The sequence below is a fragment of the Triturus cristatus genome, chromosome 2_1, assembly GCF_964204655.1.
Source record: "Triturus cristatus chromosome 2_1, aTriCri1.1, whole genome shotgun sequence".
Classification (NCBI taxonomy): Eukaryota; Metazoa; Chordata; class Amphibia; order Caudata; family Salamandridae; genus Triturus; species Triturus cristatus.
This window is the reverse complement of record NC_140581.1, coordinates 980,179,470-980,206,064: the sequence shown is the minus strand read 5'-3', so window position 1 is coordinate 980,206,064 and position 26,595 is coordinate 980,179,470. Positions and strand designations below refer to the sequence as shown.

At 41.5% G+C, this 26,595-nt stretch overlaps 1 protein-coding gene across 2 annotated transcripts in view; it reads left to right on the top strand.

Annotated features, from left to right (window-relative positions):
• RIC1 (RIC1 partner of RAB6A GEF complex) overlaps window positions 1–26,595 on the top strand; it is a 730,678-nt gene that overhangs the window by 577,778 nt on the left and 126,305 nt on the right. For both annotated transcript variants that reach the window (XM_085634197.1, XM_085634186.1), the window contains exon 19: window positions 10,131–10,859. In XM_085634197.1, the coding sequence (XP_085490323.1) occupies window positions 10,131–10,859 (729 nt within the window). The remainder of the gene's footprint in view (window positions 1–10,130; window positions 10,860–26,595) is intronic.

Genomic DNA, 26,595 nt, shown 5'->3' with positions numbered 1-26,595 from the left:
TCAGATCTTGATCTATGTGCAGTAATGGAAAGAAACTCTATACCTAGTGTAATAACTGCCTCTACACCAGCCTTCTCCCACGCTCCTTAACTCTAACTAGCATGTCATACTATTTCAACTTTCTGTGTTATCAATTAATGCTCTCTAATAATCTTAGGCTAGCTATCTAATGACTGAGATATGTATGCTTCTTTTCAATGAATGAAACCTTTTTTAGCAAGCCTTTTACAGTGGCATCAAGTTGGCATGTCTGTACACAGACTTTTTCTCCAGTGTTGTCAATGGGATTATCACACTGAGCAGATTTTGCTTTCTGCCTTAACACTAAATTGATAGTAACAAATGGCTTGCACCTGGACTGTTCCATCTCAGGTCTGGTAGTGCTTTAAGTTGCAAAAGATTGCTAGGGAAAAGAGTTCAAATTTAAACTGGCAACATTCTTGTAACCCTTAAAAAGCTGCTCCACACATCAGTGCCATGACATTATGTTTTGTCAAAGTTATGCGTCACCTAATATTCTGGCTTTCCCATTGTAACATTCGGGATTTTCAAAAAAGTTAGTCTTGTTCCCTCATACAAAAGAAATACCTGAACCAGCAGAGATGCATTTGCTTGCATTTTTCTGAAGATTTTCTTTTTCATTTTTTACTCTGGAGGCACCCCTTTGAGAGTGGGTTGGTCTTCCACTGCTATGTGGGAACTGTTTTTTATTTGTTTTACCACTACAGGAGAACCCATCACTTTCCACCGAGAGCGCCTTTTTGCAACACCTTTTTATGGAAACACATGTATTCTTACTTTTGGGTCTGGCGTTAGCCAAGACCTTGTGATTTTACTTAAGTTATATGTATAGTGTATTTTAAGGGGCTTTCAGTCACCTCTCTTCATCCATTAGTCTGTTGTTGTGTAATTCACATTTTGCTTTCGCCCACTACAGCATGGGTTAGCTTACTTCAACCTCTGGCTAACTTCACTTTGAGTGATTGCATTTAACCCTTTTACAAGGAGCACATCCAAACGCAATGTAGCTTCCTTCAGTGCCAGTGTTTTTGTTTTTACTTTATTATTACTTTAGTGTTGCCTTTGTTTATAGAGTCTGATGTGATATGAGTACACTTTCTACCAGATGCATGAAAAGAACACATTCAGTTTGATCCAGTTCCTGTCTCCTGCCAATACTGTTGTAAATGTATTTTTAAGTGGCCTTTGTTTATTTGACTGCTGCTTTTTCAGACCGTTCCAGCAGCTCACATGTTCTATCTTTGCAACCCTGTCTATCAGTCATTTCCTCTTTCTTTACTTATTTCCTTCTTTCTATCCTCCTTTTCTCTGCTTTTTTGTTTCCTCTCACTTCCTTTCTTTCTTTCCTTCCTTATCTCTTTTAATTCTGTATTGCCATCCTTCTCTCCTTCCTTCCTTCTTTCCTTCTATTCTTTCTTTTTTGCCTTCCTCTTTCTATCTTGACTTACTTTCTTTGTTGTCTTCTGCTTTCTTGTCTTCCTTCCTTTCTTTTATTTTGCTTTCCTCTTTATCTCTTGTCTTAATTTTTCTTTCTACCCTTCATTATTTCTTTCTCACCTTCCTCTTACTTTCTTGTCTTCCTTTTTCTTTCCTTATTCTTTCTCTTGCTCTTTTTTCCATTCTTTCTTTCTTTATTGCTTGTTTCTCGAAAGCAAGAAGCTGGCTGCCAATGCCAGACCAGTTGCTTTTTTTAAGTCTTTGTTAGTCAAGACCTTTTGATTTTCCTAACATTGTTTGCATAATATAGTTAATTATAGAAGTTTTTAGCCAGACTTAATCTGTTAGTGTGTGGTTGTTGTTCATATTTTTCTTCAAACCACTCCAGCATGCATCAAGGGGCAATGTGCCAGCCCACTCCGGACGTTGGCTGATTTCACTATGAGTTATGGCTTGCTGCCCTTTCACAAAGAGCAAATCCACACACAAAATAGTTCCCTTCAGTTCCAGGGAGTACTGTGGCAATGAGTGCTTTTTTTGAGACCAGACAACATTTTTACCTTTAGCCAATGTTTCATTTATATATTAAGAAGGCCCGGCGGGTTACTGAACAATATATTTTTGCAAAAAGCATGATAAAATAAAGCAAGAATTGCTGAACGGCTGGCAGCCAACGCCAGACCTATTAGCATTGCCAATACTTTTTTTTGTTTCAGTTTCTTTACAAGAACAGAACTTCAAGATCCGGGATCTGCGTTCAACAAAAATGTTTATGGCCTCCGGTGTTCTTCCCCCTTCTCCTTCCTACTCTTCAGTGTCTTGCCTTTTCCCTCCCCATCCACTCACTTTCTCCTAGTCTATTCCCATACAACCACTCCACTTCCCACTACACCTTTTTATGCCTTTTCTTTTCCCCATCCACTTGCACTCTACTGTCTGCTTCTCTCACACATGCTCCCCTACCTTTTCTGCAAATGTTTTTAAGAAAGATAATTTGTGAGGATCTGTCAGATGGGTACGGCTACCAGTACGCCCGCTTCTCTGTATATAGATGCGTTGCAGCCCATGCATGTTCTTACTTTAACGTTAGAAAATTGCCTTTGCCCACTTTGGTGCGGTCAATTAATAAAAATAATAAAAATCATATCCAGCCATGCATTATCACACTTGTGCACACATGGGGGGCATCCTAGAAAGCTTTTTATTGTAACTTTCAAAGATAGCGACTCTCAGCAGGTGGGGGCGGAAATCTGGAACAGTTATTCTGATACAGTACTTTAAAAAGGTTCAACGATGGCTGTTAATGCTTGCCGATGCACCAATGGCGTTCTTTAATTTGTTTTCTTAATTTTAAATAATTTACTGCTCCAAGATGGCTGAAACCCAATTTTTTCAGCAGTAAATTAATAATAAAGTATGCGTGATGCCAAAACAAACTAGCATTGGCAATGCCAGTAGCTCTGCACTCCAGAATACTCATATTGGCTTTGCCACGGTTTGTTGTGCTGATGAAATAGATTGTTAAATAAATATTAGGAAAACATTGAAATATTTTTTGTCAGTTTCTAGAAGTTCCTCTCTGCCACCCTTAATCAAAGTTTCAAAGGATTTATTAGTATTTGGTAAGTCATTGCCTTCGAAGCAAAGTGACAAGAACAGGAAATGCTTCAAACATACATAAATGGGCATGACAAACCACTTTTTAGCATGAAAAAAGTAAAACAAGTGCAATTTGGTGTCAGAATAAAATAAGCACTGTTAGGGGAAGAGAAATTAGTAAAGGAAAAAATAGGGCAAAGGTCGTTCACAAATTAGGAAAACCAGATGTTGGTGAGGGACATTAATTGTGAACCGTAATGCTGCACTAGCATTAAGAGGCGAGACTGCATTGCTACATATCAGTCCGAGTCATTACATTCAAAGGGAGAATTGGGTGCTTCAAAAGTAATCTCATGGTCCTCCTTGTGTTTTGACTTCTGGAGTCCTCACCTCATTTGTTAACAAGGCTGATTATACCAGCTGGATTGCGGACTCTAGGTCTCTTCTGAACAGAAACTTCTGAATGCAAAAATTTACAAAGTAGGGTCTTAAAAAAAAAAAAAAAAGGTTGCTGAAGCTTGGCAAGATTTTGGCCTTCCATTCAAATGAATCACCTCTACCAAGATTCTAATGTTATATAGCAGTGTACATTGAGGCATGCGTCAAGAGCAGCAACCACCAGTTGCATGAGTATCATTATTGGTCTTTTTGTCTGGGAGGGAAGATAGTGTCAAGGAAGCTCCCAAAAAGCTAGCATTATCTTGCAATGACATTGTCTCAGTTGCTGAGTTCCATCACATTCAATTCACCTTTACGGGTGCACCAAATCCACTAAGCTCAAGGAGTGTTTCCTGTTCATTTGCATTTTTCTGTTTTTCTTGAAAATAGGGCTATGTGGCTAATAAAACAGCACACAAAAGACTAAAACCTAGAAAAGAGTGAAATATGGTTATAGTAAACATTCTTTTACCAATTGCTTATACACAGATTTCTACTATGTTGTTAAACTTCCTGTACTGAGAACGTAACTCTCTTTCAATTTGGACTGAGAAGTATTTCTAGCTTGATTACTGATGTTTGATTGGGCGTGTGTGATGTGGTATAGTTTGATGTGAATATAGCCATTAGCAGCAAAAAAAATTGGCGGTCTTATAGTGATAATGAATATTTCTTCAGACTGACTGAGGTTAGCAAAAATTTGAACACTGGCTTTTAGGTATTTCGTCAGGTGAATGTCAAAGATAACTGCAGATAATTTCATGTTTAGTTTAGTGTCATCATCTTAATGATGTATGGAAAAACCTGCAGTGTCCAAGAGAATTCCTTTTTTAGTTTTGAGGGGGCAGAATTGTACCTTAGAGAACCCGATAAAGAGGGCTTGTGTGGGAAAGATTTCTTCTGGTGGAAGAGTTTGTCCTGAATGGAACCAGGAACACTTAAGAACTTTGCCTGTGACCTACTGTTGAGTGGACAAGATGGAGAACAGCTTCCCTTGGTCATTGATATAGGAGGTGATAAACTACAACCTTATTGGAGCGTCTTTCAATGCAGCAGCTAAGATTGTGAGACTGTGTTTTTGAGCTTCAATGTGCTCAGAGATAGAAGTGTGTGGCCTCAATAGTGACAATCTAGAAAGAATGTGAGTGTCTCACTGGAAAGTAGGACTTCGGATGGTCCAGGGAGCAGCAGTTTGGAGTTAAGAGTTTGACAGCTGGCTGTGAATGTGGGGATTTATTTATTTCCGTCACACTCTCATGAACCCTTGTTTTTCACTGTGAATGGGGAGCATGAGCCCTCACCACTACAATTTGTTATGGCTGATAGTTATTAGATCTATGATAATTTTGTGCATTTTAATCCACAAACCTTTTTGATCCAAACTTCTTTGCTGATAAATATTTGTGAAGACTGACAGATTTTTTTCTTCCCTTTGTTTCAATTATTCTTTTCCTTTAATTGCCGCATTTTTGTTGCGGATGTGCACAGTTACCCAACATCAGTGCTGAGTTACTTCTGACAACCGAAGCCAGTTCATCTTTTTCTTCTGTGGCTGTCTCCCTTTTGGAGACACACTACACTAGCACCATTGTATAGGTTTTTCGTTCTGTACTCTCCAAGCTTCCTTCCTGCAGGAGACTACTTCCCCATGAGATAGTACAGCCCCTCAGGAAATTGCTGGACAACACAACTTAATTTCTGGTCTTTTTCTCTTGCACCTTTTGTAAATACAGGTAAGTGACAAAGGTAAAATCGTTATTAAGTGCCTAGGTTATTAGATAGAAGATTTTCAGGAAGGTCACACTCTTCATTGTCCCCTTTCCGTGGCTGCTCCAGCTTGGCGTCAGCCCTGGTGCTTCCACTTCTGAGAAACATCACTTTACACAATAGCTGTGCCTCCAAGGAACGCTGAGAAACGCGTAAAAGGAAACCATTTTACAATGTAAAAATAAATGTAATCACACAGAAGAGTGAAAGAATAAGTTAAAAAGCAAATATTGACAAACTACTGTCTATTCCTGTAAATCGAGAGGGAGAGAAGATGATATCAATGGTGGCTGAATTACTGGCTATCTGACAATGAAACACTGCCTCAAATTTGAACTTCCCAATTGGGCAGAATTCTGCGATCGTATGCAAACTACTTTACTGAAACATACCACATTTTCCTTAACATCAAAATGTTTAGGCTCCTAGAAGTAAATCAAACCATGTGAGCACATTAAAAAAATCTTGTATATACATTGAATGCAGAAAGTGGTTTAAAATATTTTTTTTAACTGCAGCAGAATTCTTTTTAAATTATTTAATTAGGGCTTGAAATGCAGCCTAGATCTACTGCCATTGCCAGTGCTTCCTATTTTAGACAGAAGCAGCTTTTCCCTGCAGGGCACTATTACAAAGTCTCTTCTGCATAAGGACAGTGTGACTATTTCTGGTGGATGCTTCTAACCGCATATTCCTCCCTTTAGAATATTCCTCAGGCAACAGACTGGATCTGGAGTTTTTTTCATAGCAGGCCACGAGGTGGCATCATGTGGTTCTGCGCTGGTTCTGTACCGCTCTATAAGAGATGGAGTGGAGACACAATTAAACGCCACCCATAAGGCTGGTGTACTGAGAAAGTAGCCTTCACAACCATTGTTGCAGTTGTGTTCCAGTCCTTTCAAGGCCTCAGACACTGATCCGACAGACAATGTGCTGGCCTGCAGGAACACCAGTTTTTCAACTCCCCCCTCCCTTGCTATACCAGCCAACAAACTGTTCTCTTTTGCCATCAGTGGCTCTTGCCCACCCTGTCCTAGACCGATCCAACATTTTCTCCAGGGCTGCTGATCTTTCACACCCGACAGATGGGTCTTGCAAATTATTAAAAACTACTATACCTCACCCTTTCTTTTCTTCCTCCTCTCCTAATATTCCTCTCACAATGAAACAAATTTCAGAAGAGCACCACTCCTTCAGGAAGTGTACCTGTTACTGTCCAAAAGTGCAATGGGGAAGGTACCAGATTTGGACAGAGGTGGTGGTTGTTACTCTTACTCTTATTTCCTTGTTCAGAAGAAGGATGGGGGCCTCAGACCTATCTCGTACTTATTCTCGCTTGATGCTTTCCTCTGGATCGACAAATTCAGAATGCTCATGTTGGCCCAGATCCTCTCTGCTTTGGATCCGGCAGACTGGATGGTGTCCTTGGACTTGCAGATAACTTATTTTCATATTGCAGCTCTGCAGTCTTGCAGGTGTTACCTGTGACTGCAGGTGGACTGGGAGCATAATTTTCCATTTACCACTCTCGTCTTCAGTAAAGAGCTGGCTTCACATCAATCTTCTGGAGCTGCGAGCCATTCATCTGGCTCTGAAGTGCTTCCTGCCATCCATCAAGTGGAGGCTGGTGCAGGTTCTTACAGGCAATACCACTGCCATGTAGCAATAAGCAGGGTGGGGTCCAGGACTTGCACCAAGACGCCTTGCGTCTTTGGAGATTGTTTGGAGGGTGTCTTATTGATCGTAAATCACCTGGTGGGTTCTCCGATCCCAGGCCAGATGAACTGAGCAGATATTGCCTGGCAGATTACAAGTGGCAGCTACATCCTGAGGTGATGCATGGTGTATTCCATCAGTGGGGAGAACCCTGGCTAGATAGTTTGGCCATTGTTGAACACTCACTGTCACCAGCTATTCTTTCCGCAAGCTCACCCATTAGGATCCGCATTCTGGTTTCAATGAAACAAGGGACTCCTGTATGCCATTCTGACCTAATTCCTGAAAAATATCAAGAACTTAGGGGCTCATTTCTCCCTGGTAGTCCGGGATTTGACCAATACAGTATGGTCTCTGAGCTCTAGTGCATGAGTTTCTGTCCCACGATCAAGCCACAACAGGGCAGGGTTCTCCACCCGAATTTACGTAATCTACACCGCATGTGCGGAGATTGAGTGGTGGGAATTGATTGCATCTAATTTGCCGTCTGAATTGTTGATGTTGTCCTCCCCACTGACGTCCGTCCACAAAATCTGTTTATGCCTGGCACTGGGACAAATTTGTGGCCTATCTGACATACATAGCCCATACAAGCGAAGCTGTCAAATGTCCTTTTATTTGTGTTTCCTTTAGAGTCCATCAAATGTATGCCGTGTGCACTGTTAAAGGTTATTTGTTGGGCCTTTCGGCTTTTCTAGGTTTTGCCAGACCAACTGTCCATGCTCAAATATCCTGTTGTGATGAAATTCCTGAAAGGTTTGACACACACACTTCTTTTGATGCTGTTTGTGATGCCACAGTGGGACTTTTTTTTTGGGACTTGACATTTATCATGTGTGCATAGCTGCTTGCTTTGTCTCCTAACTTTGAAGACTATCTGCCTCATTACGATAATGTCAACTTGTCGCATGAGTGAACACCAGTCACTTCGAGTGCAACTGCCCCACTGACTCTTTTTCCCAGACAAATTGATGCAATCTTATTCTCAAAGCCGTGACTGCCTTCCCCATTCGGGAATCCGTTACTCTGACAGCATACTTTGCTCCCCTCACCCCTCAAAAGAGGAAGAGAGGCTCCATCAGTTGGACTCAAAAATGGCTTTAAGTTTTACATTGATTGTACCAATGACCATACAGGGGCCAGTCAGCTTTTTGTGGAGTTCTCCAGATTGAAGAAAGGGAAGGCGATGCAGAAGGAGACCTTGTTGAGATATATAGTCCTCTTCATAAAGTTCTGTAACACATTGGCCAAGAGGCAGCCTCTGGAATGTCTGAGAGCTCTTTTGACTAGGGTTAAGGCTGCTGCCTCTGTAGTGGCGTGCACCATGGCTGCCCCTGAAATCTGCCAGGTTGCGATTTTGGCATTGGTGCATATGTTCAAGAAGCACTGCTGTATTGACAGCCTGGTCCAGCGAGAAGATCATTTCATCCAATCCGTTGTGCAAGACTTTTTGGTCTCCATGTTGAGGAGGTACTGCTTTGGTATCTATTCTAAGGTGAGGAATTTTACGGTTCGATGTATCCATCTGAAAAACAAGTTGCCTATCTTCAGGAATTTGTTTTTTTGGGTGGATACTCTATCTAACTTCAGATTCCGCACTACTCTTCACTTACCCATTCTTCACTTACCCATTCTGAGTAGTGGCTCTTTTTAACTTCCAAGTTAGTCATCAGCATACTGTTACCAATTGCTCACGCTCTGTGTCTTAGGGTGCAGAAAGGGAAAAACAAAAAAATGTAAGTTGCTGTGCATGGTTGGCACTTCATGGTACTCCGCTTTATTATTATTTGTGTAGTATGGAACTAGCGTGGAGTCTCTCAATGTCGCCTAGTGCTGCGCAGGAGCACTCCTATGAAAAGATCCAGCAGGCAGGGGAGGGGGTGGGGTGGGGCTTATATTCTAATGTGAGGAATATGTGGTAAGATGGAGTATCAACCAGAAACAACGTTACCAAAGGCAATTAAGCATGGTAAAAGATCTACAGAAAGTTTAAGTTCTATTGCTGGGTATGTCTCTTCTCAAATCTGGTAACCAGCCTCCCAGACTCATCCTCCTTGGAGGAAGAGAAATACATCCAAAAGTCATACTACTGCTTCAACAGCAAGTCACAGTCCTATTGGTTTATTTTGACAAAACCCTTCCAAAACCAATTGTCTCCCAGTTATACTCATAACGTAAAAATGATCATTTAACTTCATAAGGTTGATTTAAATATAGAAGTGAATAAAATAATACACTATTTAAAATGAGTAAGAACTTCTTGCTATCGCGGTCTTCAAATAGTTTTTCCCAAAATTTGCTCTATCACATATAAACACAATATTTCGTTATTCCCAAAATGAGGGTACAATAAAAACAGTAGCAAACTGCAGACAAGGGAGAACAGTGTGATGTGAAGTCTGAATAAAGAAGTATTTAAAAAAGAAGAATGCAGAAAAGAGCAAGCAAGGGAGAGTGGAACTTCTAAAAGGATTGGAGAGCGCCTTTAAAATGAATGTAGGGAGAGAAACATAGAGGGGGAAGACAGGAGAGAGAAAAATAAAATAAAACATAAGAGCTAATTAGAAATACGACTGTGAAAGAAGTACAAGTGGGCCAAACCTTTGTTGTTAATTTTTTTAATTAATTACAAATTATAGGTCAGCCTTTTTAATCTTTGGGTTTTGGCGACATGTTCTACCGATGTCTAGAGTGCAAACCAAATTTCTTTCCTAATTATATGTTTTGCGAAAAATATCTTAGCATCACAGTTTGGGAAAACAGTAAGATCATTAACTAAAACAAAAAAAATGGCTGGCAAATCAGTATATGGGTAAGTAGATTTGTTCAAATCTCCAATATCCTCTATTGTGCCATATGTTTATCAGGATTCTGTCCTTAGAGGTTCTCCTTATTTTAATTAATCATATACTTAAATAGCTGTCCATTTCCAGAAAGTGAATGATAGCTAAAGTGACAGGTTTCAAGCAACGTCTCAGTTTCACTGCTAGTATGCCACCTTTTAATCAAGCTTAAGTTTTCATTGGGTTATGTTGCATAAGTTTTATTTGTTACAATGTTTTATCTATCTCTCAAGTGGTTATTTGGTAATAAATGTGTGGATAACTGCTACTTAAATAATCAGCTTTATAACTTAATTTCTCCTTTTTCAGTTGCCATTTTGTGCTCCAGTTGTGTTAGCCCAGTCAGTGGAGAATGTTTGGACTACCTGCAGGGCCAATAAGCAAAAGCGCCACCTGTTGGAGGCTCTTTGGCTCAGCTGTGGTGGCTCTGGCATGAAAGTCTGGCTTCCTCTGTTTCCCAGGGATCATCGCAAACCACATTCCTTCCTTTCGAGACGAATCATGCTGCCTTTCCACATCAACATCTATCCATTGGCCGTGCTTTTTGAAGATGCCCTGGTCCTTGGGGCTGTCAACGAGACTGTGCTCTATGACTGCTGGAGCTCTCACAGCAATGCTACGGAACACTTGGAGGTCCTCTTCCCCTTTTCTGTTGTGGAGAGGACCTCGCAGATCTACCTCCATCACATCCTACGCCAGCTTTTGGTCAGGAACTTAGGTGAGCAAGCCTTGCTTTTAGCCCACTCCTGTGCCTCTTTACCTTACTTCCCTCATGTACTGGAACTGATGCTTCATGAAGTATTGGAAGAAGAAGCTACCTCACGGGAGCCCATTCCTGACCCCCTGCTACCCACTGTGGCAAAATTCATTACCGAGTTCCCCCTTTTTCTGCAGACAGTGGTTCACTGTGCTCGAAAAACTGAGTATGCCCTATGGAATTATCTTTTTGCTGCTGTGGGAAACCCCAAGGACTTGTTTGAAGAATGCCTAATGGCCCAGGATTTGGACACCGCTGCCTCTTACCTTATTATTTTACAGGTAACTATATTTTATTTGATCTCTTGAAATGTTTTAATATTAATTCTATGTTGTGTTGAGAGGCCTTTAGATAAGGAGCAGATGAAAGTGATTTTTTTTAAAAGAAATCTTTAGTTAAGGTGCATGTTTGTAATCAAGTTGTACACATGAAGGAGCAGGAAAAAAAAGAAAAGGAACATCTTTTCTTAGCTAAAGCATGTTTTTATAGCTTGAGTGTTTGTGAGTCTATTGGTTCCTTTGTAGACCTATAATAATAGCTTGAAAAAACTTCAGTGAAAAAAATGCTTGAATGCTCTCTGGTGTTTTTATAGAATTTTGTGCCTTAATTTCTTATATCCGACTGATTCCAACTTGAGATATAGCCTGATATGAAGATTACATCATAAGCACTCTGGAGCAGTTAATTACAAGCATCTTTTGTTAACACAAATATTGAGCACAACTCCTGCTGACATTTGGAAAATGATGGGCTGGCAGCTGAGGTGTAGGTATAGTCCTGTGGACGGTGCTTAACAGATTCCACAAGAGCCCACCACCATCCTCCAATCTAATCTTTCATGGGGTTAAGGTCAGTGTGTGTCCCTGTGGATTGGGCGTGCTGAGAATTTGTTGAGCAGTGTGACATGCATCTCCCACAACACTTTTATAAATTGTAAGTGGTGCCCCTGCTTACGGCACCACAATAACCAATTTTTTTTTTAAGGCCTGTGCATGACATTATTGGACGTCCTGAGAGGGACAGTGCATTGAATATTTTATAAGCAGTCTCTCCATTGAGATACATACATATATATATACATATACATATATATATATATATATATATATATATATATATATATATATATATATATATATATATATATATATATATATATATATATATATAATATTATATTTATTTGGGTGCCCCGGTCTCAAGGGGAGCACCAACAGCCTATTGTTTTTTTAAATGGCAGTGAGCCCACACCAGGCTGCCCTTGCAGTTTTTTTATTTTTTATTTCCTTTTGTTTTTTAGTGGGTGCTTCAGTCCCGTGGCCCTCACGGGCCAGGTGGTTCTCCTGGCAGTACCTATCCTGGGTTCCAGCGGGAGCTGACTCTATAAATTTTGTTTCTGGGAGAGTGCAGGCAGGCAATTCGATTTATATTCCCTACCCAAACTGGCTCTCTTTAGGCCCGAGGGATGGGTGCCCAGAACCATTCCAAGGATCGGGGAGGGAAACTCCATGACCCCTCACCAAGTTACACATCCAGCCCTGGGGGGTGGGGTCCACGTGGCCTTTAATGGTTCGGGGAAGGGACCACATTTCCCTCCCCAACATAATTACATCGGCCCCAGGGGATGGGGTCCCCGGGGATTTTCAATGGCTTGGGGAAGGAGGCCGCATGCCCCCCTCCTCAAAATAATTTCATCGGTCCAAGAGGATGAGTTCACCAAGCTCTCTTAATGGCCCGGGATGTGGGCCGCATGCCCTCTCCCCAAAATAATTATATTGGCTCCAGGGAATGAGGTCCCCAAACCTTTTAATTGCTTGTGGAGGAGGTGGTGGCTGCATGTCTCCTTCCCTTTAAGATATATGTGAGACAATCCTCCGGGCCTTGGCCCACCCAGGCAGGTTTCAAATAGAAAAGGGTTGCCTACAAGATAGAAAAAAGAAACTAGAAAGAACAGAAAGTGCACACTCAATTTTCAACGAATTGATAATGTAGACGGTCGGTAGTTGGTGCAAACGAATAAATCCCCCCGAGTAGGGAAATAGAATGTTCAGAAAGTCAGCACGCTCCTGAATAGGAAAGTGTCATTCGTATAGCACTCAGTTTGAGAGACAAGTTCTCTAGGTAAGTGAAACGAAGTAAATGAAAGTAGAATCAACTAGAATTAGAATCGTAGAATAGATTCTACTTTCGTTTACTTCGTTTCACTTACCTAGAGAACTTGTCTCTCAAACTGAGTGCTATACGAATGACACTTTCCTATTCAGGAGCGTGCTGTCTTTCTTGCCTACAAGATATACATAAGTGTTAAACTTTAGAGCCCACCCAGTACCTTTTGTAAAAGGCTTAGATCTCAAAAAAAATAGAACAGATTTACACCAATGAACCCCCTTTTTTCTGTGTAAAGTTCTACCTTAATGGCAAGTTTGGTTTAAAATGCCAAAGGCCAGGCACAGTGGCCAACCCCCGCTGCGCCTGCCAAAGGGTATGCCAGTAGGCAAATAGCAAGTTGGAGACTGTCCCGGGTGATTCACTGTCCCAGGACAGTCCCAGAAATTGCACTTCTAGGGCAAAGTAGCCGAGTTGGAAAAATTCTCCAATGCAGCAAAATGGGAGAATTTTTCCAACTCCGCTATTTTGGCCTTAAGTTTGAAATACCCTTCTCATTGCCTCGCAATTCTCTCTTTATTGAGTAGACCCTACAATCTGTTAATTTAAGTTAAATTATGCAAATTATGTAGATTGGTTGGAGCTTTGGGGCAGCGGGTGTGGTACATTTTCAAGTAAGTAATTGATAGCTGTGCTGCAAAGAGTCCCTGGATTTTTTTTTCAAATGTTGGCAACTATGAATAGGGGGTTGATTGCACACAAAAGTTTGAGTCCAATACCTAGACAAGTTACAGTTTGCATGACTGTTGTGCAAGTTGTGTAGTGTGGTCCTTACCATAACGTGATAATATCTGTCATTTTTAATTTGTAACCATAATGAACTTGAACTGTATATTTAAGAGTGAGAACTGTGCAAATGGAGAGGAAAGAGTGTACTTATTGTCCACTATTGCCATTGAGGGGCTCTGTTAACATTCAGACTTGTAGTTTGTAAATATCACCAGAATCAGGGGATGGGTGCATAAGACCCCATTATATGTCACCTGTTTTAAATCTTTTGTATTACATGTTTATTTTGGGGTAGTTTGCTTCAAAAAGCTGTTTTCTTCAAAGTGCACCTAACAGTTGCCACTGATTGGAATTAAAAATGTGAATAAATTGTTAATAAAACAATGGACAGTGTTGAGGGCCAGTAGACTTATGTTTTTACTGGCTACATCTATTACCGCATAATGATGGATTTATGATATTTGTCACTTAAATTGCATGATTTACCGATTTCTCAAAAAAATGTTTTTAGCTTAAATGGGTGAAAAGTAATTTGCATTTTGCCGCACAATTTAGAAAACAAATCCCTACTGCATAATTTAGATAACCTTACTGTTGTAATCATTAGGCCCTGAAAATGGTAAGTCTGCCGAGTGGTTTGGGGCTGTCATTATGATGACTAAACCCGAATTTCACAGAGAATCATGAATTATTTGCCATATTTTGCGGTTCACTTTGAAAAGTGGGTTTTTATACCACTGCATTTTTTGCAATAAAACACCCAAACAGTGCTATTATAGTGCCACTTTAGACTTGTCCCCTCTGTGCACGGCACCTAACTTAATTTGTGCTTATTTGGAATTGCCATGTCTCAGACTTGGATGAGCGCTTGACTCTGTGTCCATTCCATTTCATACAGATAGTGACTGTTCATTGGATGTTCACCTTGTCACCTCCTCTGCTTTTTGATTAACTCCACCATTTTGAGTTTGTCTCATAGAAATAGACCTGTGTGCCTTCTCTTGGTCACCTCACATCACCAGCGATTGCAAAATTATCACTGAAAATGTTCTCCTTCACTTCTTCTCATAGCCTCGAAGATATACGGCACAAGGGTGGCTTGAGATTCTCATACTCTAGTCTTCATGCTTAATATATATTTGACTGTTAAGATTTTATTTGACGTGACGTTTCTAGTGATCCTACCTCGGCGTGTGTGTGGTGTATCCAATGAGTGAGAATGCACAAATAACATAGAAATAGCTGTATGGCATCAATGTGAACATTTATGATAGCTCTTCAAAACAGATTTCCTGTCATCTCTATTCCTGCCATCTTCCTATCTTTTCTTTTGACAACTGAAGAAGCTGAACCTGCAATTCAGTTTTGTTTATCATCTGACATCGACTGAAATGATTGTTCTGAGTGTTTTGTCGCAGCAAAAATATTTGTGGGTGGATTGCTCATTTCTTCTTTTAGAATTTGATTATGTTTTTGGAGGTGATTCTTAGTTGCGTTTTTGGAGGTGATTCTATCCTTTAAGCACTGTATGCTTCTGTAATTTAGGAAATGTTCTGCTTGTCCACCCCTCACGTTTGATTCTTGAATGTTTTTCAGCAGTCTCCTCAGATGTGGACTAGGAATGGCCAAGCACAACCATTATCACATTTCATCACACGGCAATATCACTGCCACCATGGATCAAAGCTAATAGCAATTGTTTAAAGCAAATATCTGTCATAATGTCAAGCAACTTTTAATTATTTTGTCAGGTAATCAGCAGCTACTGCTTCGTATGCTAGAAAAGCTGCAGCTGAACTTGCCAGTGCTTGCTGATTCCTATAAGTATACTTTATAAAGCTTTGTTGGCGTCCAAATGGCTATGAGCAAATAAACCTTAGTCTCACTCTTTGTCCCACTAAAAGTTTCTGATCTATAGGTCCAAGACCTTTTTCATATTCGGCATATAGAGGAGGTGGTGCCTTTTCTCCTTATTTTGCCATAGACTGTGTCCACTGCTCAAATTGGGACAATTTAAGCATATCAACCTTCTTTTTGAGAGACTTGTGGGGGTAGAAGTATGTAATGGACACCCTATTTTTCTTAGTAAATGTATCTCTTTTCCCCGAACGTCTTCTAGATAGGTATAGCCCTGACGCCAGATATTCACTGTCTTCCAGACGAGTCACAATATTCCCAGTCCAGACAACCTTCGTTGTTATTAGTACAACGTTGTGGGAAATGGAGGCTAAAAATCTCTGATCTTAATGTCAAGGACTTTTTTTATGATCTTGCAATCCCTCAGAGTTCCCTACTAGATTGTATGTCATAATATTCTTAATTGTGCTCCAAAGTAAAGCTCCTCGGGCTGGAAGGAGCAGCTATCGTCTGCTTCTTGTCCTGTGAATTTACTTGATCTCGCTCCCTCTCCTGTAAATTAAAGGCTGTTGGTCATGATGTCCTTGACATTGCGAGCATCAGAATATTTGGGCAATCTGAGCTTCCCATGGGTAATCATGGATTGGTGCTAGGAATGTAGTAGTGATAGGACAAATATAAGGAATGGGTATGTAGGGAGAAGCTGATATCAAATGCATAATTGTTGCTGCCATGATGTGTGAGCGATTGTATCCTCCCTCACTAAGAAATATGGTTGAGATTCCAGCCACTTACTTTAAGAGTATTTCCACTTCATGTTTGTGTCACCAGCCTCCAAAGGCTTAGACTGGAAAAAAGTGCACAAGGTGGCCAGCCCATCCTTTAAGCTGCCATTAAATCTTGTATATGTGCTCTAGTTTATGTTGACTACAGTAGAATTAGAGATCTCTGCACATGATTATATTTTAAGTAATATATGTGAAATAAGGTATTGAAAATGTGAGATGCATGCAAGTACTCTATACCTAGAGACGGATACTTTTTTGACCCAGTTATCTAATTTAACTCTTTTACTGCCGACTGACGAATTGTGCATGCAGGTGTTTTAGGGACCAGTATAAAGCAGGCATTGACTTTTGTAAAGCAGGAACTATTTCTGTTCTTTCACCAAAGCAAAGTTGCAAGAGTACTACAAGCTCTCATCACACAAACAAACTTAACCAGCACAGCATGGGAAGCAGAGTTTCAAGTTCTATTTCTAGAGGCTACTGCAGTGCAAGTTTGAGACACACATAACAAGAACAGCACTAAGAGTGCTGTTTCCCTCACACTGACTGACGCATCTAAAGCATGGGCAGTAAATGTGCCTCCTTAACCCCCAAGGTTCAGAATGGGCATCAGCTGCTCAAGCTGCCTTTGTGAAAGCAAAACGTAGTTCTAATCTTATCTGCTTCACTTAACTTGCACAACCCTCCTGGTATTTATTTAGCGCTGAGATACTTTTGTTGGTGAACGGGGCGTGAGAATTATTTTCTGCTCTGTACTATAATCCCTGATATATTGGTGTATGGAATGGGGTAGAAGATGTAACTTAGCTTAGCGATAGACTTTGTGGGTGAGAGAAATCAACTTGTCTTTTTGGGGACACAAGCTGGAGGGACAGATCACAGGCAGAAATACGCAGCCCCCACTGCATCAGCAACGCATAATTTCCTCCTATACACGGGCAGGTTCAACTCATATCTTGCTAAACACATAAACAGTTGTAGCTCCAGTGTCTAATTTGCACAGTCAAGATTTCACATCATATATAGCTTTAGTGGGTTATTCTGGCCTTTAAAGGCCCGCTCCAGAGTTCGGCTCACAAGGGAATGGGCCTTTAATGGCCTTATTACCCAGCTACGACTGGCTGTAAAGCTATCCGAATATTCCGCTCCATGAGGGCAGAACGTCCTAATTGAGAAAGCAAAGGCATCTGAGATGTATGGGGCTGAATCTAGTACCACATATTTATTGCCACGCTCTCAAATACATTCAAGAATTATAACCTTATAAGAACTAAACTCTGCCCAAGCTTTCACCTTCGCCACATAGGTCCTAGGACAATATGAACCTAATAGTGCTGATGCTTGTGTACACCTTTCAGTTCACCTTGCCTGCTGTAGATTTGATTTGTGGTTTGTACAAACATATATTTAATAAATACCTGCCATCGAGGTTATCCATCCTATCCTTAGATGAAAAAAACAGGATTTCAATTAATGTACAAGACGTGTGGAGTTTGATTAATTGTTCAGCGACTGTCCTTTAAAACCTTGATGATGGCAGGCACACAGTGGTTTAGAACAAGGGTTGAGTACATCGAATTATGCAGCACTAAATATTATTGAGTATGTCTGCGTATAGTATTTCTGCCAAAATTAGCTATTAGAGCCCTCTGGCCCCAATAGTTTGATATTTTCACATCATATGCAAGTCGTTGAACAGTTTATCGCTTTCATTAGCTTCTAATATAATTCTTGCTTACGCAGAAAGGGGGGGGGGTTCTGTCAGACTCACTCAAACCAGGTACTACTGCAAAGATATGGTGCATATGAAACAAAGGAGAAGGGAGTTAAAATAAAATATTTATGCAAAATAATTAATAGCAAAAATATTGTATGCAAATACTTTGATGAGGATGCTCTGTGATATGTGCAAAAAGGTGTTCCAGCAAAGTGTCAATAAATGTGTGATACACAATAGGAGCCTTGTCAGCAGCCCAAATTCAATAGAGTTCAGTATTGGTGGGATTGGGTATTATGTTCACCAAATCGATAACCCAATAAAATGCCACCAGAATCCAGGCAGGAAATTCCGTCGACATTTCGACACAGAAGTAAGTGTGAATAATACATCAACAAGGGTCTTCATCTGGACAGTCAAAAGGAACACCCTGTGAGTCAAACAAGTAACTATCAACATTTCCTATGTAAACAGCTATGCAAGTTACAAAGGTACCACCAAGGTATCAAAGTAAAGCGATTCACTAAGTCGTCTGCAAAACAATATTGTGGGAGCCCAGAGATGCCAAATACTTCTTTTTTTTTTTTTTTAAACCACCACATGGTTTTAAGTAAGAGCCCAGCGTGGACACACGTCCAAAACAGGAAAAATCCTCACATAATGAGTTTAAATGAAAACCTTTAAATGAATTCTACTTCAAAAATAGGGAGAGCCGGAAATCAGAATACAAAAAACACTCACCTGGGGGATGCCTAATGGCTCTATCACTTTTTTTTTATAAATACCGCATCCAGACAAGAGCTGCAGGGAAATAAATAGTGAATGCTTAGGCCCTGCAAAAGACTCTCTAAAATGTAGGCAGAACTGGTAGAAAAAACATCCAGGACCTGCATCATACCTGACAAAGGTTAAGCTGCTTCTTTGGAATACTACCAGCCACTTCAGAGTGCCATCGGCGTTTGAAAGACGCGAGCCGAAGAGCCGAGTGAAGATATGGAGGAAAACATCCTCACGTCAACATGCATGAGACGCCCAAGCTAAAATTAAGGCCTACTGCAAAGATGAACATCGTGGGTGAGCCTTTTAGGCCTGGAGAACAGTGGTATGCCTCAAGGTGTTCCTCATCCCAACGTCAAACACCCAGTGCCAAATGACTGAAAAACATTGCGTATACAAAAAACATTGTATACACGAAAAATCCTTTAAAAAGTTCGGGTTGTGTTCCACCATGTAAATATTTCAAGGCAAAATTGAATACCAGAATGTCCTATCAGTTAGAAAAGCAGGGCAAAAGAAAAAACCTATATGAAGAATATATGGCAATGATCTAATAGCTGTGTCATAAAGAAAGGTACATATGGTTGTAAACAACATCAGTACCATATTTCAGGGCTAAACTGAATACCTCAATTGATAATCACCCCATGCCAAACGACTGAAAAACATTGTGTACACAAAAAACATCGTATACACAAAAAATCCCTCAAAAAGTTGTATCCCACCATGTCAATATATCAAGGCAAAATTGAATACCAGAAATGATAATCAATGATAGAAACCAGGGCAAAAGAAAAAATATTTACACAGAATATGAGGCAAAGTTCTAACAATTAGCTGTGTCATGCAGAAAGATACATTAGCCATTGTGGGTAAATGCCACTTGTCGGTTTATTTCCTCCAGTTTATTCAGGCCATTCTGAACCTTGTTCAGTAATGTATCCATTTACACTCTCTTAATTAAGTCCAATGTGGCAGTGATGTCACCACCTCTTGGTTTTTTTTCCAACACAAACCACCCTAGCTTGTTAACCTTGTGGTTGATTCATAAAAAATCTTCCACAAAAGGTGCTCCTGTATTGCCTCATCTGACGGGACTACAATGTTGCAAGATTCTGGCTCTCTCTTTCTGTCTTGTTTGCCCCACATAATACAATCCGCTTGGGCATTTAATGATGTAAATAACATCAGTGCTGTTACAATTGGTAGGGTTACAAAGATAAACGTATTATGTTCAAAGTTCTTACGCTCCAAGGTAAGGTCACATGCATTTACAACCACCACATTTCGAGTGACCATAAACCAAAGGTAAGTTCCAATGGGCAAGTAATTCAGTTAGTGCTGGTAAGGGTTACAAAGATCTGACAACATGATCATGTATATTTTTACCTTTTTTAAATGCAAATAATGGTTTTTCAGGAGTATCAATTTTATTGTGAATCAGATTCTGATGTTTGTTAAAAAAAATTCTTGTGGGAACAAAATGTGGTGACACGTTTTTCTATCCCTATTGGTGGCACCAAGAGGTTTGGTCTCCAGTAAGTTCTCTCTGGGGAAATACCTCACCCTTTTCACCAAGCCTTTGGGATATCCCATTACAAGTAGTCTAGAAATCAGGACATCGGATTCTGAAAAGTAATTAATTCTGCAGGAACAATTCCACCTGATTCCCAGGAACTGAGCAAAGGGTAGGTTATCCCTAGGACTTCTAGGATGTTGACTCAAGTACCTTAACAATGTATTCCGTTCTGTTGACTTTCCAAAAGAGTGGTATTTAGTTCACTGTCCATTATCTTAATAGTGATTTCCAGGAAATCAATCTCCCTAGCACTGTGTGTCATGGCGAACTGGATATTGGGAGATCTGTTATTGTGCCACTTCAAGAAGGGCTCAAGCCCGTTAGGCTCCTCACTTCCTATCATCAGGACATTATCAAAATAAATTTTCCAAAGTGTGATATTTTCTTCAAAGAAATTGGAATCGGGGTATATGTGTGTGTTCATATTTGTTCATGAAAATATTCGCTAGGCTCGGTCCACACCCTTGGACTGAATATAATACTCATTCTGAAATATAAAAAGGTTTTTCCTTAAAACAATGTCCAGTAGTTGTATTATAGAATCTTACTTAAAACCATATTCTCATCCCTTGGCCCCCACAGTATTGTTTTGCAGACAACTTAGTGAGTAGCTTTACTTTGATACCTTGGTACCCTTGTAACTTGTATAGCTGTTCACATCGGAGATTTTGATTGTTACATGTTTGTCTCACAGGGAGTTTCTTTTAGATAACCTGATGAAGATCCCTTGTTGATGTATTACTGACCCCTCTGTATGACTGGAACTTGAGCTGCGCCCAGCCATGGAGCACAGAGACTGCTGGCCCTTCACTTGAAGCCAGGCCTGCCACCAGGAGAGACTAGGGCCATGCCCATCGCCTGGGGCTGAGTCTGCCAGCTCCTCTGCTGGGGGCTTGGACTACCGGTAGCTGGCCCCCTCGCTGTTTGGTCTGGGGAGTGACAGCCCAATATTGATGCAAGGTGGTGGCTGAGCAGCCCCACCGCGCCTGTGGGGCGAGGCTCTAGGGAAGGTACTTCCATCTCGGGACACCTTGGGGGGTGGGAATGGGGCAGCTACACCTGGGCGGATATAGTGGAAGAGACAGCTTGGGTGATGCTGCAAAATCCTGAGTCTGCTCGTGCCCCTTTCACTGCTTCATGGTTGAGGCAGGACCCAGTATGGGCTCCAAATCAGATGACCTGCATTTTCGCCCCTGATCTATTTGCCCTCTGCATTCAGAATTCATTCGGCTAGCATGCCTCCTAACAACCCATGATTACCTTCCAGACCCAGAGGGGCGAGAGTACCCAATGAGAGTTCCTCGCAGGGCCGTCTTCTCTCCTCAACCAGGACATCAAAGGGATGTTTGTGGAACCGAAGGAGCCTCCACGCAATCAACTTGAAAATCGACAATCTTACCGCTAGGCTGGACCATATGAAGGAAGGATTAGACCAGCACAACAGAGGCATTGACCAATTAGAGACGCACGTATCAGAAGTGGGGAACGCCCACACAGCCATTTATATACATCTCTTCAGGGTGAAAAAAGTTCTGGAGGAAATCAAAATCCAAAATGAAGACTTGGAGGCTAGGTCTCAGTGGAACACCTTATACATAGTGGTGATAAAATGGACACTTTTGTTAAAGACCTGCTCCGCTCTGTGTTCGGCGATGCTCTGTCTCCAATGTTTGTGGATGAGCATGCTCATCGTTCTCTGGGCCCTCAACCTCCTCCGTGGTCCCCAGCAGGCCTCCTGAACTACCCGGCATAAGGCCTGCCTAATGTTTGCTTACCTCCGCCAGATATCGTATTGCCATTTGCTATTTACAGGAACTCAACTTGACTAATGCTTCACACCCTTGCTTGTGTGACGGTTAGATTCCAGAATCACATGCAGCAGTCTATTCTAATTAAGGGCGGGGGCGTGGGGTTGCGATTCTCATATGCAAAGGCCTTTAGTGGCACACAGAAACGTCCATATGTGACAAGCAAGGTAGATATGTTGTCCTTTGCACACTCTGGGCTGCCCGTTCACTCTGGCCTCAGTATACGGACCTAACACTGATTGTTCCGCCCTCTTTACAGAATTGTGCCAACTGATCCGGAGTTTAGGACCAAAATTGGTCCTGTGGGAGGGACACTTTAATGTTGTGCTTGACCAACACCTTGACAGTTCCAATGATACAAGACAGCCACACCCGCGCAGTTGCCCAATTACACCTTATAGAGGAAGACCGCATACTCTTTGACCTGTGGAGACACAGGCATCCTCAGGAGGGAGAGAGGGTACTTGCATGGACGCTTCAAACAACACCTAGTCTAGAATAGACTATTGGCTGGCAATTGAGCACCTCCCTTTGACACTCTCAGATCATGCACTGATCCTTCTCAAACTTGCTCTCCTCAGCACACAAGGCCACACACACACCTGGCGCCTTCGAGCAAATGCTCTCCTTGACTCTGTATATCCAACATCATAGAACACTTTTCCATCAATTTTCAATCCATGGTCTCTGTCGCTACACTGTGGGAGGCATTTAAAGTAGTAGTTTGGGGCATGTGCATAGCTAAGTAGGCTGGCGTATTGTGGGAAATAAGAGCTCAAATGACCAGACTCAAGTCTGAAATTTGCGCCCTCGAGCTTGCCTTCTTTGCTACTTGCGATTCTAGCATTCATGCCTCATTTAGGCAAAAGCTAAGTGCATACGCTGAGGAGGCAGCCCGGAAACACACTATCTTGGTAAGGAAGTGGTGGTACAGCGCTACAGGGATGGTGACAGGGTGTGCCAGATGCTGGCCAAATTGCTTTACCGACCATGGGCCAGTGACTACATTACAGAACTACTCCGTGACCAATGAATTTGTACACAGACTCAGAGGGCCTTATACGTACCATGAGCACCTTTTACACTACTATATAGCTCCACAAAATCTCATGACTCAGCTTAATTGGGCAAATATCTGGATTCAGTCCAGCTCCTTTGACTCGACAGTGTCCTTCGGCAATATCTGGACATCCTGTTCACCATTGAATATATACTCCCAACAATTCAAAGTATGCCCAAAGAAAGCCTAACCGTCGCCGTTTAAAAAGAGTACACCCAGATCCTTGCCCCTCATCTCTTGGCTGGGTATGATGAGGCTCTCTAGTTGGGAAGCCTCCTTCCTACGATGCGAGAGACAATGATTGTCACTATATTGAAACCAGGAAAGCCACCCCTATCGCGCTCTGTTGATGATTAACATGGACAATAAAATCGTTGCCAAATTACTTATGAGGTGATTGACACTACGAATATCAGATATAACCTGGATTTATGCCCGACCATAACAGATCCTACAGCCTAACCTCACTGTTCGTACTCATGCACTCCATCGCTCGCAGCTCAAGGCGGCTGCACTTTTGCTCGATGCCACTAAGGCTTTTGACTCGTTGGAGTGACCCTTCTTACTTCAGCTGCTGTGGAGACTGGGCCTTAGCCCCCGCTTTATCAGCTGGATAAAACTCTACATTGCATGTGCCAAGTTGCTTATCTATGGTGAGGTTCCAGCACCCTTTTTTATTCTTTAGGGGAACAGGATATAGGTGCCCACTTAAACCCCTCCTTTTTGCCGTTGTGTTGGAGCCCTTGGCAGCCTTTTTATGCCAACATCACTCACATAGGGGACTTGCCTTTCACTTTGTGAGACCCTCACATTAACATATCACCCTCAATTCACGAAGTAATTAACTTTGGTGGCCTCACTAGTATTCATATACATTTGTCCAAGTCCGGCCATTGATGATGGAATAAGTCGCCAATTGGTCCGACTACGGCTCCTCATGCTGGGTAATTTATATCCGGAGTGGCAATTTTTATTTATGCAACATATGCTTGACTTTCCACAGCATGCCGTGCTTGATGTTTTCACATAATTCAGGCTCCGGGGAGTACTCCGTACTGTACATGATATGTTCCTTACTGCCAGCCCCCTCTTCCCCTCCGGACCACTTCACCTCCTCTAAAAATGATCACACCTTTATATGTGATTATGGAGGACAATTATCCTATTTACACCCCTGGGGCCTATCTCAGCTGCAAGGCAGAGCTCCAGTCTCGTCTCTCTGCAGCACAATGGATATATTGCTGTGGACTGACTAGATCACTCTCCCCAACTATAGATTGTAACTGCTTCTACATCAAATTTCATCACACAATGTACAGTACCTCTTCCCAGATGCATCGCATGAGCCTCTCGGCTGATGCACTTTGTCGCAGATGCGGACGAGATAACACCTTGTTTCGCCACCTGCCGTGGTTGTTTCCTGCAGTGGCCTGTTTTTGGACCACTGTTTATGAAGTAATTGCTTTGATCACTAATCATTGTCCTCAGAGGTCCCATTGAATGCCATCTTGGGATATGTTAAGGATGTTCCTAGTGGAGTCAGACGCTTGACAGCAAAGTTGCTACTTCTGGGTAACCGCAGATTACCAATCCACCTGGGGTGTCGCCCTCCACATCAAATATACAGCTGGATAAACGATGTGGCGCACTACCAGGATCAACTTACCACATATTGGGAATTGGTAGACCATGGTTCTGATCGGGTGGATATCTGGCTCCCCTTTGTCTCTTGTCTTACCTCTCACACAGACTCAATTCATATTTGTAGTATCCCCACATGTGAGAAGGATCTCCCATGTGTATGACCCCATCTTTACTCAGTCGATCACACGCTTCTTAGCCATTGTTTCCCCCTGACAGACACATGACATGCCCTGTTGACCATAAGGACACTTGATTCCCTAGACCTAGTGTCACCTCGCACACAACCTGATGAACCATATGTCTGTTGCATTGCGCCCTGTAAATACTGACATTCCAGCTACATTGCATGCCTTCTTTCAACCTTATTAACCCTGATTATGTTTTGCTTTGCCTGTTTTCTCTTATTTTGTAATTCTGATTTCTTGGTTTGTTCTGTGCTTAGCAAGTAGAAATATTCAATTGAAATAAAAACATTTTTTTTTAATCTAAACCTTGGAAAAGGAAGCCTTCAAAGCTATTTATTACTATACTCTGAAATAACAGAATAAGTACTACAGGCGTACAGTTCCCTAGGGTCATTAGCGCGTCTCTATAAGTGAATTTCAAGGGAAAGGCACATGTTGGGCCATAGAAAAGTGGGGTGGCCAAATATGTGTGTATCTATATGTGGGTGTATATATATACATATATGTATGCGCACATACACACCCACACATATATGTATAAATAATACCGTTTCAGTCTTGGGAGTGCCACATAAATTATGCAAAAAAGTATTCTCCGAGTTCTTCCCAAGTTTAGGTGGAGAGCAGCTTCAATATAGAACACCGTACAAACACCTTAAATGCAATATATATGGGTTTGTGTTTGTCTTTGTATCTATATAGTTAAATGTATAAATAGATATATACACCAATGTATACATATTTAGCTTTAAACATTTTAAGCAGACAGCACTGCTTTGTGTTGAAAGGTATTTGGGCAGATAAATGTGTGTGGCAAGGTGCAGTGTGTTTGTTTTTCTGTGCCGCCACATATGGTGGTGGGGCCTATGTTGAGCCAGGATATATAGTTGAGCACAAGCCTTATCTGCCGCCCCTCATCTCCCCCACAGCCTCCTCCCCAGGGCGAATAGATCGATACATCATCTTTCAAATGACACATTTGTGTATCCGCCTAACAGAACAATTGTCTTCATTACTGCAGAGGTAGCAGCAGAAACGTGTGGTTTCCACTCCTGACATGATGTTTTCGGCAGGATTCGTTAATGCGAAGGAGGGTGTCATCTGCGTGAAGTGAAGGAGTGCTAATATTCACTTGTTGTGTAACCCATACTTAGTATGCAAGTCAGACGTTCCTTGTGGACGTTCTGGTGTTGAGAGGATAGGGTACAGAAGATGTATGTGTTTAGTACTCCAGCTTTGTCACCTTCGTTCCAATTCTGACTCTTTCTAAGGACTACATTTATAGCGTGTATTCACATCCTGGCTGGCAGGCTTAGGCCGAAGTCCATCCATTTCAGGGTGTCTAAAGGGTTTTTCAGCACAGACAATCAAATGTTTTCTCACCGTCGACTGAGTTCTTATTCTCACACAACCCTTTGATTAAATGAATGAATCTTTACACTTTTATGGTCCTCTTTCTACCCGGTATGACACTTACTTCATGAACCAGCAAGACCAATACCCACAGCATTCCTTATAGCAATGATCTTGCTCAAGGTTCTATGTTTCATGCCTGAGGGACAGTAGGAGTCAAACGTTTGTGAGTACCACTACCAAGGCATACAGCTTTGGTAATAGTGCACACCTCTTTCTGGTGAATTCAGTGACAGAAATCCACATTTTGTAAAGCGCGAAAAATCACCCATAAGGGTCTCTAGGCGCTTGGGG